At 41.7% G+C, this 14,760-nt stretch overlaps 1 protein-coding gene across 2 annotated transcripts in view; it reads left to right on the top strand.

Annotated features, from left to right (window-relative positions):
- The window catches only part of tanc1b (tetratricopeptide repeat, ankyrin repeat and coiled-coil containing 1b), a 98,998-nt gene that overhangs the window by 48,477 nt on the left and 35,761 nt on the right, over positions 1–14,760 (top strand). For both annotated transcript variants that reach the window (XM_070837920.1, XM_070837921.1), the window contains exons 5-7: positions 7,423–7,556; positions 9,648–9,837; positions 12,401–12,721. In XM_070837920.1, coding sequence (XP_070694021.1) covers positions 7,423–7,556; positions 9,648–9,837; positions 12,401–12,721 — 645 coding nt within the window. The remainder of the gene's footprint in view (positions 1–7,422; positions 7,557–9,647; positions 9,838–12,400; positions 12,722–14,760) is intronic.

The raw sequence follows: 14,760 nt of genomic DNA on the forward strand, positions 1-14,760 counted from the left end.
GCTACTTGCTGCACTCCCTCATTACTGTCCTCCAAGACAAGACCCTGCCATGGTCTTTCTAATGGCACTGTGGTAGTTAGTGCTGGTTGTTAAAAAAACAATATGTTGCTTGGATTTGAAAGTTCAGTTCAGCTGAATTCTCTGGCCGCTCCTTTACCATGACGGACCTGGCAGGACCCCGAGGACTATCTCATATGTCATCTGCCACGTTAAGTAGAAATCGCAGAAGACGGACTGACCGTAGTCCCAGTTTGTGCCCCTCACTCATAGCTACCGGTAATATTAGCATTAGCAAGCCCGATAGATGCTGGTGGAAAAATAACAGTGTGCACGAATTTGTTCCTCTTGAGTGTCAATAAACACAACGTGGGAGCCACGTTAACTGTACGATAACTGTGCCACCGTATATTCAGAGCTTACAAAGATATTTATGGCCTATGTGCAGTGATGTTAACTGCAACAAACAGCAGGGCTACAGTTACGCTCTTACACACGCACAGAACAACAGGGGTAGTTACAATACAGGTGCTTGTAGCTACAACACCGTGACTCTCAAAGAGACATGACTATGATTCTGGTGGCTGTCGAAGCTTCGCCGGATTCTTTCTAGTGGAGACACCTACAGTCTGATCTTAGCCTCTCATGGCTGGTTTGCTCTGACTAGCAGCTCTACGTTGCTGTCTGTGCTATACTCAGGTGTAGTGTCGCTATTTAATCGTGACACTTTGTAAATGATCTTGAACAAATGTTTGGCATTTTGTGCTGCAATTTCTCATTAGTTATCAGCCTAGAATATGCTTATACTGACTACATTATTGCGAGAGAGTGAGAGAGAAAAGAGAATAAACACACACGTCCACAGATACAGTATGTCTACAGTATACATTTGCATGGTTACAACAGTGTGACTAACCTGCTGTGCCCCAGGTCAAAGAGCCAATGAGCATTAACATAAAACAAGAACAGACCTAATCTCTGAGCACTTCGAGGGAGGCCAGCAGGTCTGGCTTGTATTCAGGCCACCATCAGGTTATCTTGGGAGACAGGTAGACCACTTGCAGTCAGGAGTGCACTGCTCTTCGCATTTTAAATCGCTAAACCATAGCGACCCTCTTTCATGCTTTCCTTTTCAGGAATGCATGACAGCTTGAGAAACTGATAAACCCCACACTGACCTCTGCCTTCAGAATGTGTTGACTGTTTTTTTCGATTGTGTGATGAAGTTATCAATTAAATATGAGATGCACCAATGTGGCTCTTGACCTGGGGATGATTTCTATGTTTCATTGTTGTGATTGTGTGTCTCAGATTGAACAAAAAACAGATGAACTAGAGAACATAACCCAGATATACAGTTGCTATACTAAGATAGGAGGTTTGTCTGATTCATGATTTACACCATTATGGGAGCACGGTTCCCTCGAGTGTACCATGCCACTGGTTTAAAAAGTACATGTCATCTTATATTATTGTTCCAGTTGACATTTTTCATCGCTAATTATTGGAAGAGAAATTCAGTACTGCGACACTCTCGTGGCCTTGAGCTCAGATTTCCACTGTGTGACACATGCACCATAGTAACATTAAGTAGAGTCTTCACTAACTGCGCTGTATAGCTTTTACAGCGATTAAAAAGCCCAAACATTAGCTGCATGTTTCATAGAAAAACCTCGGGGAGTTAATGACTAGCCAAGTTAACTGGGAAACAGTCTCTGTTTCTGCAGACTAATACTGTGCTGGTGAAACTAGACAACAACATCAACAGCTACATTAGCAGCAGTGATGGCTGCTCAATAAATCCTGAATGCTATCAGATTGACGTTGATGCAGGGATGTACCAAAGGTTAGAGGATAGTGCTCGCAATTGAGAAGTAGCCGATTTAATGAATCACAACCAATGAGCAGCAAGTGCTTGCTATGACTTTAAGGTGTTTGGTTGTCATTGCTGTCAGCAGACAGTAAAACGGTAAGGAATGATGAATAGGCAACCATAACATTCATAAAAGGAACTGGTCCCAGGGCTAACCACTTAGCTGTACTAGACTATTGCCCTGTTTTGTCATGTATATTGCAGTTGCAGTGCATCTAATTTGTGTTGTTGGTACACTGATTTTTGCATAAATACCACTGTCTGAAGATGTTATTGATGTGTTCCATGAACCGCAAACATACCCATGTGTGTCACACATGGCAGCCTCTCTGTTTGCAGTTGTATATTTATGTCGGATGCTCAGAGGTCTATCACAGCCCTCTCACAGTTCCAGGGATACTGATTGGTCCTTGGGGGCTTGTGGTTTTAAGTGGTTTTGAGGAACAAGAGATAACACAGTCCTTTCAGGGAAGAAGGGAAGAAGCGCGCAATCAACAAATTGAACTCATTTCTACATTGTATTTCATTATAGCCAGAGCAGGTGCAAATATAGTTCCGTACCCATTGTTTTCTGGAAAAACATTATTGCACTGAAATCTATGAGCTAAAGGTTTATACTATGTTGCACCTATTTTTTCTTTCTTTTTTGAGTCGCTAGTCTTCACAAATCACCAATGTGTGCAGTTGTAGGAATAAAAGCAATGCCATGCCATGCCTTTGACAGACTCTCATATTGAAAAACAACCTACCACTGTCCGCTAATGTACGATAGCCATAAATGTGTAAGTGTAAGGTGCCCCTTTAAAGACCTCCAACCAATTCCCATTATCTGTACCCACCTACTAAAAGCTGATGGAGCATGCAATGTGTTGTTGTGTATTTCAAATTGCTATTGACCCACAACCGACACTCAGCTGAATTGAACAACTTTATGTTTATTCTCAACGTAAATCTCTGTTATACTACTCTGTCACCTCATGATGTTGCACAAAAGTGATTTGGATTCTAGTATCTCATGACTTTTTTGTTGTCAAGCAGAATAGTGTGTGTGTGTGATATAAGTGTGTGTGTGTACATTAACAGCATCTACAGGACCTCAATAACAGAAAATCTAATCAAGATGTCAAAGTAAGGCAAGGCCAAAAGAACAACAGCATTGAATGCTTACATTCAAAATATTTTCAAAGCCGAAAACAAACCTTTTTGAAGATTGCTGCTAGTACATGTTCCTATTTATTAAAATGTATTCTTGTTATGGTGGGTGAGAAATGACCATTGAATGTGGTTTTTCCTTTTAAAGGATCCTAGTGCTGTGGGATGACTTAAAATGTGTTAAATAATCCAGTGACCCTGAAAATATCTACAAAATCATTATTGTCAGTATTCAGGGCTTAGCAGTGGTCTTAAAAGGCTCCTCTTGAGCATTTGTGTCAGTCTTTTTTGCCACACAGTGTTTGCAATGGAGAAAAGATTATGTAAGTACAGCAGCCAATGGGTATGAGGTTAGCATTCATTACTACATGGACAAAAGCTTCAATTTATTCAGGATGAAAACTTTAGGACTATTAGATTATTGCCATGTTTCCTTTCATGCCTGAACAATAGTTCAGTTAGTGTTACGGTCAAAATTAAAGGCAAATGTTTTACTTAGAGGCAGTGCGTCTGGCCTAAAGTCAGTACCAACATAAAGCACATACTAACATTAGAAACCAATGGGCATATGTGTCAAAAGGCTAACATAAATGAACAAGGACTGACATATATTCAGCACAATCTAAACTTAAAGACATGAGCTTGCCTGGCATTACTTACAAGTATCTCGTCTAACATATTTTGTTCTTGGCTAAAGCACATAGGCTCATGACTAACATGTGCCAAGGCATAATGGCTAATTCTGTTTTGTATGGACGACTTTGATAAATTGCTGACATGGTTCATTCTTCCTTTGCGAAAATGCCAAGAACATTCAATAACATTTGGTATTATTAAATTAGTGGTGAGTTAGTTCTCACCACTTGTGCAATCTAGATTAGGCTTGATTAGGCATGCTGTGTACGTACGGATAAAAATCCAGCTACTTTTCAATGATAAGACAGCCAGTCCAGCCGTTGAAATGGGTAATACAGGAATCACTGTAGATGGAAGCTGACAGGAACACTGTATTATCTCTTATCCCTGGTTCCTGACTTGGGATGGGGATGCCTTTGCTAAGTATTCTCCCCTTTCCAACCAAGGCAAACCAAGTACCTATGCTGCAGAGCTTTAGGGTGGACAGTATTTTCACCTGATTCACCCTTTTATGAGACAATAGCCCTTTCTCAGTGAAAGATTTTGTATCCTTTATAACCAATGCTCCAAAAAAGCCTCAAATGATTCTTGGAAATAAAAGCCCCTATTGAAAGCCCAATATGAAAGTGTTTCTTAAGTATATTCATTGTAAATTTAAACAAAAATATTCTATATATCTAAATACATATAAAATGGATATTTTTTTTCCTCCTTAAAAATGGCTGCTAACCAAAGAAGACATCTAGCAGCTTCAGTGTATCTGCAGGTATATATGGTATTTCACAAAAATGACCAGCCTGCACTGGACATCCAGATGGTATTTTATTTGAGATGTATAAATAACGCTAGTAAAGCCATATTTCACTGAGCGAAGATTATTAAACATGGGTGGAGACATTTTCACATGATGATATCCTGCAAGGTGTTGTATACTTTGAGATTTCAGGTCTCGAAGTGCCCCCAGTGCTTGCACTTGAAATCAGATACAGCTAGGGGTGCTCAGTTTTTAGTGTGTGTGTGGAGGGAAGAGAGCCCAACGCCTCGCACCATAAAGGCAGTGAAATGTATAAAGAGAAAAATGTTAGAGGGCAAAAACAAGGCTTATTTTGTTTTTGAGAAGTAGATGATGACTCATGGAGGGATGGGGAACAGTCTTTTTGATGATTTCCCCAAAGGGAGCCTTTCTTTAATTGTGTATGTTGTAGATTTTCACCACCACTTTTTCATTTCAGGATTGGAGAATTACCTGACCTTTTGAGTAAAAGCATAGCAATTATAATAATGTATTTTCTTCCAACAAAGGAGAACACATTATCTGTATATGGCCATTTGCATATCGAAGATACATTTACAGTGGGGCAAAAAAGTATTTAGTCAGCCACCAATTGTGCAAGTTCTCCCACTTAAAAAGATGAGAGAGGCCTGTAATTTTCATCATAGGTACACTTCAACTATGAGAGACAGAATGGGGGGAAAGAATCCAGGAAATCACATTGTAGGATTTTTAATGAATTAATTGGTAAATTCCTCGGTAAAATAAGTATTTGGTCACCTACAAACAAGCAAGATTTCTGGCTCTCACAGACCTGTCAAATCTCACGCAAGATCTCACCCCGTGGGGTCAAAATGATCACAAGAACGGTGAGCAAAAATCCCAGAACCACACGGGGGGACCTAGTGAATGACCTGCAGAGAGCTGGACCAAAGTAACAAAGGCTACCATCAGTAACACACTACGCCGCCAGGGACTCAAATCCTGCAGTGCCAGACGTGTCCCCCTGCTTAAGCCAGTACATGTCCAGGCCCGTCTGAAGTTTGCTAGAGAGCATTTGGATGATCCAGAAGAGGATTGGGAGAATGTCATATGGTCAGATGAAACCAAAATAGAACTTTTTGGTAAAAACTCAACTTGTCGTGTTTGGAGGAGAAAGAATGCTGAGTTGCATCTAAAGAACACCATACCTGCTGTGAAGCATGGGGGTGGAAACATCATGCTTTGGGGCAATTTTTCTGCAAAGGGACAAGGATGACTGATCCGTGTAAAGGAAAGAATGAATGGGGCCATGTATCGTGAGATTTTGAGTGAAAACCTCCTTCCATCAGCAAGGGCATTGAAGATGAAACGTGGCTGGGTCTTTCAGCATGACAATGATCCCAAACACACCGCCCGGGCAACGAAGGAGTGGCTTTGTAAGAAGCATTTCAAGGTCCTGGAGCGGCCTAGCCAGTCTCCAGATCTCAACCCCATAGAAAATCTTTGGAGGGAGTTGAAAGTCCGTGTTGCCCAGCGACAGCCCCAAAACATCACTGCTCTAGAGGAGATCTGCATGGAGGAATGAGCCAAAATACCAGCAACAGTGTGTGAAAACCTGAAGACTTACAGAAAACGTTTGACCTCTGTCATTGCCAACAAAGGGTATAGAACAAAGTATTGAGATGAACTTTTGTTACTGACCAAATACTTATTTTCCACCATAATTTGCAAATAATTTCTTTAAAAATCAGACAATGTGATTTTCTGGATTTTTTTTCTCATTTTGTCTCTCATAGTTGAGGTATACCTATGATGAAACTACTATGAAATTACAGGCCTCTCTCATCTTTTTAAGTGGGAGAACTTGCACAATTGGTGGCTGACTAAATACTTTTTTGCCCCACTATATATATATACACACACACACACACACACACACACACACACGCACACATATGTGTGTGTTTGTGTCTGGTGGCTTGATTTTGATTTCAGAGGGATTTGGCTGTGCAGTCTGCCATTGGACTTTGTTTGTATTTAATGAGATTGACTGCCAACATTATTAATAACTGTGGAAGAGTAAAGGAGAGGGTAAAGGAGTAAAAGGAGGAGAGAGGAGGGAAAGGTGCTGACAGAGAGCTGTATAATAAGCTTTTGTACCTTGGACATCTGCACCCTCTTTCCCTCTCTCTTTCCCTCTCCGTCTCTCCTTCCATCTGTCTGTCGATCATACTGTCTGTTCACGCTCAGGGAATGTTGTGACTCTACCTACCTAATTAATTTGCCACATCTAGGGATGATAAAATACCCTTTTCTCAGCTTCATCACAGGTATGCGTCGTTGCACCAAGGGTCTTATTTGTCTTAAGTGTTTTTTTGGAAGGGTTTTAAATACTTAATAATATATAGTATTGAGAAATTAAGTTTTCTCGTCCAACCCAACCTTGAAAATGCATTCTCAAAAAGTATTAAGTGTTGAGAATAAAGACCACAGACAGTTTAAGCTGTGTTTGAGAAAGCCCATGTCCACTCATTGAAATTCATAGACTCTATGAGTGAGAGCTGTAAACAACCAGAAAGCCCTGGAATTGGCACTCGAGGCATGTTGTAGGACACACACACACACACACACACACATACAGAGAGAGAGAGAGAGTCTCTGCTTTCTTAACAATGCTAGACATTCACATGTATTCAGACTCTTTTTAGAACACCCTCACACGCATACACACTCTCACACACACACACACACACACACACTGCCCCCACCACACTCCACCTCTCTCTCTCTCTCTCTCTCACTCCCTCACTCCCTTGCTCTTCTTTCCTCCCCCTCTCTGGGTCTGCACCACATCAGCAGCAGCTGGAGAGTGCAGCATAGCATTTCAGGGAAGAGCCGAGGAGGGCAGGGCAGGCAGAGTGGCCCTGTGTGGGCCATCCAGTGTAGAGAGACAATCTGCCCGCAACGTTGAGCATTTCTCTCCCTCTCTCTCTCTCACTCTCTTCTCTAGAGCTGCAAGCAGAGAAACAGCCAAGCTCCTCCTCCCCTGCCAATCAGGAACTGATGACAAGACTGGGCTTTTTACTAGGAGAAGGGATCCCGGGTACGGCACGCATACCTATGGACGACAAGAATGAAAAGAAGGTATTTCATTTTCTCCCTCTCCTTCAACTCCCTCCCTCTTCTAATAGCAGCTGCTGCCACTGCTGCAGCACACAGATAGAGAGATAGAGGAGAGAGGGAAAGGATGAGAGGAGTAGGGAGTTTTGACAGTGTAACTGAAGAACGGATTTTTTTGTTGCAGCTTAATTCATTTTTTACCCCTATGCATTATCTTTGAATGGGGATCTAGGACGCACCTCTGGATTTCTTTTTTTCTTTTTTTGAACAACGAAAAACGGTAACCGTCAAACTGTTCTGTTGAAGATGTTAATGATGTTCTAAGGAAAAGTGCATATTTACATTTGACTGCATGTGGTTTTATTTCAGTGCAAGCTCTCAGTGTGGTGTGTCACTCTTCCAGTAACTTGAGTGCTATTCCAGGGGCTCTTGAGTATGTAACAAGAGTGTCTGAGCCCGGGTCCAGAAATAGAGTTATGTTAGGTCTGAGCCTCAATTTGTTTGGCTCTTCTAATTAAGCTGGTGCTGTGCGAAGGGCAGAGCAAAGCCCACCATGTTACGCTTTCCTTATTCATCTGAAAGAGGCTCACAAAGTATAGTTACTGTAGCAGACATGTTCAATAGTTCAGATTTCAGTGTTGTTGAGAGGCAGTATGGGAATGTAGTGGTGTTTACTTTGTGTTTGTGTGTTTTCAGAGCTCAGTTAGGGAGGAGCACATTATTGTCATCTGCCAGCAATTCTCCTTTCCTCCATACTGCTGTTTTACAACATGTCTTTAGCTCAGCATGTTGTTTTTGGTTCTGCCTTACAGTAAATTATTAAATGTCAATAACCTGTTTGGGTAACAAACAGCCATAAACTGGAAATTACCAGGAAAAAGTACTGGCATGCTATGCAAAGAGCATGTGGGACTGAGGAAATGGGAAATATTCACTATTAGCCTTCCACAAGTTGTTAATGATGCCTTAAGCATGCATCATTCCTTCTTTTCAGCTGTGTGTATTCTCTCAGCATGGCACTGTACAAATAGACCTTTTTGAACATAAGGTTTGTCCCACTTCTGTCTCAAATTGGATAAGCATCATTACTATTTTATGAATTCAGTCAGGTTGACTAGATTTTCTTTTGCAGTTTTTCTGTGATTTTGATAACTGCAGTAATGTTTTAAGCAGGACAAAGATTCGGTGGAGTTGTTTCAGTTGGAGTAAAGCGTTACCCTCAAAGATCTTAATGCATTAACAATATGCAGTATGTTAGTGGTGTTTGGTTGTTGGAGTTCAGGTATAAAATTGGTTTGTGACTTATGAAAATATGAGATTTTCGATTGTGGAACGTCATGGAGCATAGATTTTAGTTAAGTGCCTGCTGAAGAAATAAAATTTGTTGAATTAATTGGACTTAATGTGAATGGAGCAGGATGAGGCAGACAGACTGATAATCAGGCTCAAACTCTGTGGTGTGTTTGAAGGCTGTGGTTCTTTTTTTACAGTGGGCCAAGGATGACCACCTTTAGTTACAGTATATTGTGTATTGTGAAGAATACAGTTGAAGGAAGATGGGGAACAGGACAAACCAGCTTTAATTTGGATTTTTTGCGGTTGTCAGTTAGTTCAAACAAAGATTCAGCTGCTAGTATTGTTGTCAGACAAGCTTGATGGCCTCAAAAAGGTGTCTATTGTGTCACAACAAAGTAGAGACTTCTTCCCTTGTGAAATTCTCCTCAGGCTTATTTTGGTTCCTCCAGACATATGAGTGTGTAATTTTCAAGCCTTGCTCCATTTACAGCTCTTATGCCCTTCGGCTTGTGTGTCATGCTCACATGTAAAAAGGCTTGTTTATTTGTGAGGAAATTTCTTTCGCATTGCTTTCACATGATCCAGGTCAAACAGGCAAGCTTGAATCAAATCATTCTGTACAGTTTTGTCAGTTCTCCTTCCAGATAAGGTTGGAAAATTATTTTTAGTTTTATTTATTGCTGCTCATGCTGAAAAAATGTGAACATGCTGCCAGCTTACAGATCATATCAAGGTGACTTCATACTTCATTGACATTTGATTAGTAGAGCACATTCTTGGTGTACCTGAACCCTTTTCTCTGTCTCCGATCTTCCCCAGTGCTCTGTGACCAGCCAGGGTATCAGCCCCTGTTCTACACTGACCAGCAGCACGGCGTCTCCCAGCACTGACAGCCCATGTTCCACGCTCAACAGCACGACCAGCCGCCCCCCTCTCAGCCGCTCCAGCCCCTGTGGGACCATCACAAGCCCCAGCTCAACACTTGAGAGCAAGGACAGTGGGATAATAGGTGAGAAATAATCCTTCATGGTACCCAAATAGCAATTTGTATAGTGCAGGAAAAGCTTGTGAGACTGGTAGCACCCATGTCCTTACCTGAAGGTACCTTGTGGAGGTTTTGACCAATAATAGCGCTGTATAGCAATGTTTTTACCCATTTTGTTGATGCAATGTGCATTCTTGTCGTGGGTTTTAGACTCTGTGGTAATGTTGAAATTAATGTATCAATGGGGGACTACAAGGCAGCGAAAAAGACTGCTAGTTAGCACACATGGATGTTAACAATGTAGGAGTTGAAATGTTTTGAAAAACAGCATTGCGAATGTTTTATGAGGAATCAAAGGCATTCGACACCTTTGTCAGGTCTCAAGGATTCACACAATGCGTTTTGTGAGCAACACTGAATGTAAACATAAAACTTCACTTTAAGCCAGCATCTTAAAGCTAGCAGCATGTAGGTCAGAGGTGGAAATATTGGAATTTTTTTTTACTGCTTTGTATTACACCCACAAGGCTTTATACCTGGATTTGAGGCAGTTGTCTCAAATCGTACAGGATGATGCTAAACTGAACTATTTCAACAGGCATTCGTATCCGAACCCACGTAATATAAAGCATGCGACAGACTGCATGTCAAAGAACCAGCTTCAAACTAACTTCACTGCAGTATAAAATGACCTGGGAAGCCTTTGCCAAAATATTCAGTATCCACACTAGGAATGCCAGTGATGAGCTGAGTCAGCTGCAGATATAGAGGGAAACCAGGCACAGTGAATCAATAGCTTAGTCAGGAGCATTAGTCGCCCACCTCAGAGTAATGGCAAAAAAATATCAGCTTACCAGTGGGTACATCAGCTGCTGGATTTGATTTTAAAAAAAAAAAACAGAGGTAATGACCAAAGCTCTGCTGACCTCTCAGTAATCTTGTCTTTTGCATATATCCTGGAAATATTATTATCACTTTACACAATATTTATCCCATGAAGCTCCTCTTTTTATCATTTGCACTTTGAAAATTGCTACCTCATGTGCCCAGTCATCATTTTTTTTTAAACCCATTGGATTTTTTTGTGGAACTGAGTAGCATTTGTGTTAGGATGTATTCATCCTCTACCATGTGTCAGTTTCTGGGTTTGTATGGAGCTGTTCCGGTATGAGAGAGCACTGAGGTGACAGTTGCCACAATTTGAGGCTGTATTGTATCTCTAGTAATAGCCCTGTAAGACATCTGGGGATTTACACAAGCTGACGGGAATGTGACATAGTCTGTTGATATATTAATCCTTCTGCTGTATCTACCCACAGAGCTTCCAGTGGTTATACAAATGCTAGAAATTCATTCTGAATTTGAATATTTGTCATGAGGATTCAATAGCAAATTGTTACCGTATGATCCCTGCAGTTATCTCGGGTTTAACTTTAATCATTTCTGAAGGCACTGGTAGGAATGTAGCAGCTGGGAATATGGATGAACCTTTTCCTTATCCTTTTATGAACTATGTGGGATATCACACGTTTCATGCCTATTGTGGAAGTGCTTGACATGATTGTTTTGCTGTAGAAAGCAATGAGTGCCAAAGCCAGATATAACACAACAATTGGGATTTCCAATATGCAGAGTTGACATAACTGATTATCATGAGTCAGTCGTTCTGTCCCCCTAGAGCAATATCATAGCTAGCTGCTTAATAATTTAAGGAAACTGTGATAAACTATCTCCCAGCATAGAGCACTGGCGTGCTGCCACCCAGGATGAGACATAGAGTCATGTTGCATGTGTTATAATCTAACTCATTGTAAAGCTACTTTGCTTGTGTCAAGTCAAAATTTTAATGCCATAACATACCTTTCAATGGGTTTGAATGAATAATAATGTATTATTTGACTGGGGCTGTAGTTCAACCAAATCAGCATAAGATGACTCCTAATGCCATGCTCAGAGCATGACTGGCATCATGATTATATTTGACCAGGTAAACAGCACAGGAGTCACAAGGTCCAGGGTGTGTTATATTAGTATTAGTGATGATGCAACATGCCACTGCATTATGAAATCCAGATTAGGAGTGCGTCATGCAAACGCACCCAGCTGGGCATTCAGTTCCAGTCCTCTGACGTTCTGATGTTTCTGTATCCACCTGCCTGTCATGGCCGTCCACTCATTTTTTAGGATCAAATTAGATGTCTGGTTTGGCCTGAGGGAGGATTAAAGGATTTGTTCTCATTTTAGCAAAACATCTAACCAAACTTAAAAATACTGAAGGCACGTTTATGCACTATTTCACTACTATTGTATTGTTGACACTGTATGATGTTAGATCATTCAACTGATGAGCCTTTCAATGAGCAGTTCACACGAGTCAGGGCTTAGGAAATGAATTCCACAAATCCATGCCATCATGTCTTTCCAGCTTTCATCAGTATAAGCAAACTGTCTCTGTAAATATAGAATTAAATTCATAAAGGCTGATAAGTTTTCAAAGAACATTACTCTCACATCTCATCTCTCATTTCTTGCCTCTTTTCTTCATCTTACCTCCCTCATTTGCTGTAATCCTTTCACCTCCTATCAGCCACCATCACCAGTTCTTCGGAGAATGACGACCGCAGTGGCTCCAGCCTGGAGTGGAGTAAGGATGGCAGCCTGAGAGGCAGCGGGCGCCATGGCCTGGCACAGAGTGTGCGGGCTGACACCTGCTCTCCTGTGGCCGAAGAAGACTCCAACAGTGCCACGGCAACAGCGCTCGACACCCCGTCCAGGACAGACCAGCAGCAGCAGTCAAACACATCAGCTGGGGCACCGCAGCCCTCCAGTCACTCACCTGAGGGTCCCATTCCATACCCAGCACAGATATCTTCTTCCCTCATGATGCCGAGGCCGAACTCTGTAGCAGGTAAGAGCGCTTGGCTTTTGAGCTCTGGACATCTGGATGTTTTCTGTGCAGAGGAGGGAAAGGAATGGATCTGTATACCTTTCCGCAGTGACCATGTGTGTTCACTTAGCATTACATGAAACATTTTACTATAGCTTTTTTCCTGTATCCTAGTAACCTGTGTTACTCTTGGCAGTAAAACTGTGAGTCCCGGCCCAGGTGTCCCACTGTCCCACTGCATTGCCAGTCGGTTCACGATTGTGACGCCTTTGTCGCATCATAGAATATGCTGACACAGATAGGAATAAAACATGTAGAGACATGGGGAATGAGAAGTTAAGTCTTTTTTTTTCAGAAGCCAGGTTGTGCTTTTCAACAAGGAGTGGGGTATTAAGGCAGAAGTTGGGGATTAGGCAGCTGCTGTAAGTTGTGCCTCTGCCCTGCCCTCCATGTCGGACCTAAGTGCAAGCCACTGTCTGGCTGATCTGTTCTGCATTCCTGCCCTGGAACCTCCCTGTTATGGCTCAGCTGTATATCCACACAGCTGTCACAGTTGTTGATATCCCTCGCTACCCCCTTTTCTCCTCTCTCTTTCTCCCCTTTTCCATTCCCAGATCTCCCTCACACCGCCTCCTTCTGTTTTTGCTGTTGCCGCTTTTGACCTTGGCCCTCTTGTAACACACACAGCCATACGTTTTACATCTTTCTTTAAAACTAAAGAGTGAGTTGAGAGCAAGTTATGCAAGGACCAAAAAAACAAGCCCTCATTGACTACCATGGCCATACATGTATTTGTGAACTATTATTCTCACCAGTGCTGCTCCCACAGGATTCACTGAGGACAGGCTGACTAGAGAGTGCATAGTATGTAAACGGTGAAGTGCCTTAAGTTGGATGGAAAAAAAAAAGCACTCTTCCAGGGAGTGCGTAGACCGTTCATAGGCGAGGAGAGAAACACAGAGTTTGTAGAGCAGATGAGCTGTTGGCCTCACTGCATTGTACAAGCAGACGATTCCATTTGTGAGGCTAAATCACAGGAAATTGCAAAAGCAGACCAGGCAGAACTGGGAAAAGAAGCATTAAAAACATAAGTGGACACAGGTCAGACCAGTGGCGAAGACACAGATGAGTAAAAGTGAAGAAACCTGTAAGACTCACACTGCAAATAAAACGCCAATATCCACACAGAGATGAGACAGGTCAGTGTATCCCTTGACATGTGAATTTTAGTTTTTAGATCAGAGAAGAGATTGTATATTTTGTTCATATCGTGTTTTTCAGGTCTGTGAGGGCGAAAAGAGTATTTTACCTATTTCACCTGGATGCTACAGCTGCCAATATATTGAAGTTCAAATGCTTTGCTGCTCCCGCAGAATGCGTCTCCCTTGGGTTTGACCTTGATGAAATACAGTAACTATTCACTCAGGTCTACTGCCACAACAGTGGGTTTTTTTTTTCTCTGACATCTAGCTCAGGTTCCCATTGAGTTCAATTGCACTAATTGTTGTGAATGAAAGTATCTACAAAATGAATGTAATGCAATGTAAAGGTGCCATGTTTGTTTTAAAGCCTTTACTATTCGTAACAAGTAGCTGGCTTATCTGCTGAAGGTAGTCTCCTTATTCTCTGTCAAAATTGTCCTTGCACTATTCAGTTGTTTTCTTGAACTATTGCTAAGAGATTACGATGGAGTGGGTACAAGAGATAGAAAGAGAACAAATAGTACATGATTTGTGCAAAGCCTGTTCTCAGACACATTACAAATACCACGACTTATGTATGCATTTCACACACTGCACACTGGTTTTGTCACACCATTTGATAATGTTTCAGCCCACAGTTGTGTGGAAGATTCTTATTCAGTGGACTCTATTGTCCCATGAGTCCTTACCCTTTTTACATCTCATCATTATTTTGTAACTGACATACACCTGTGACACACTGGCTCATAAAGCTAAGAGACCAGGAAATATTTGCCTGCTTATGTGTGTTGATTTGTGTGTCACCACCAGTGCGCTTGTCTCCCTGTGTGCACCAAGAGTTTATGGGCTGATGTCATA

The sequence above is a fragment of the Pempheris klunzingeri genome, chromosome 10 (assembly GCF_042242105.1).
Source record: "Pempheris klunzingeri isolate RE-2024b chromosome 10, fPemKlu1.hap1, whole genome shotgun sequence".
Classification (NCBI taxonomy): Eukaryota; Metazoa; Chordata; class Actinopteri; order Acropomatiformes; family Pempheridae; genus Pempheris; species Pempheris klunzingeri.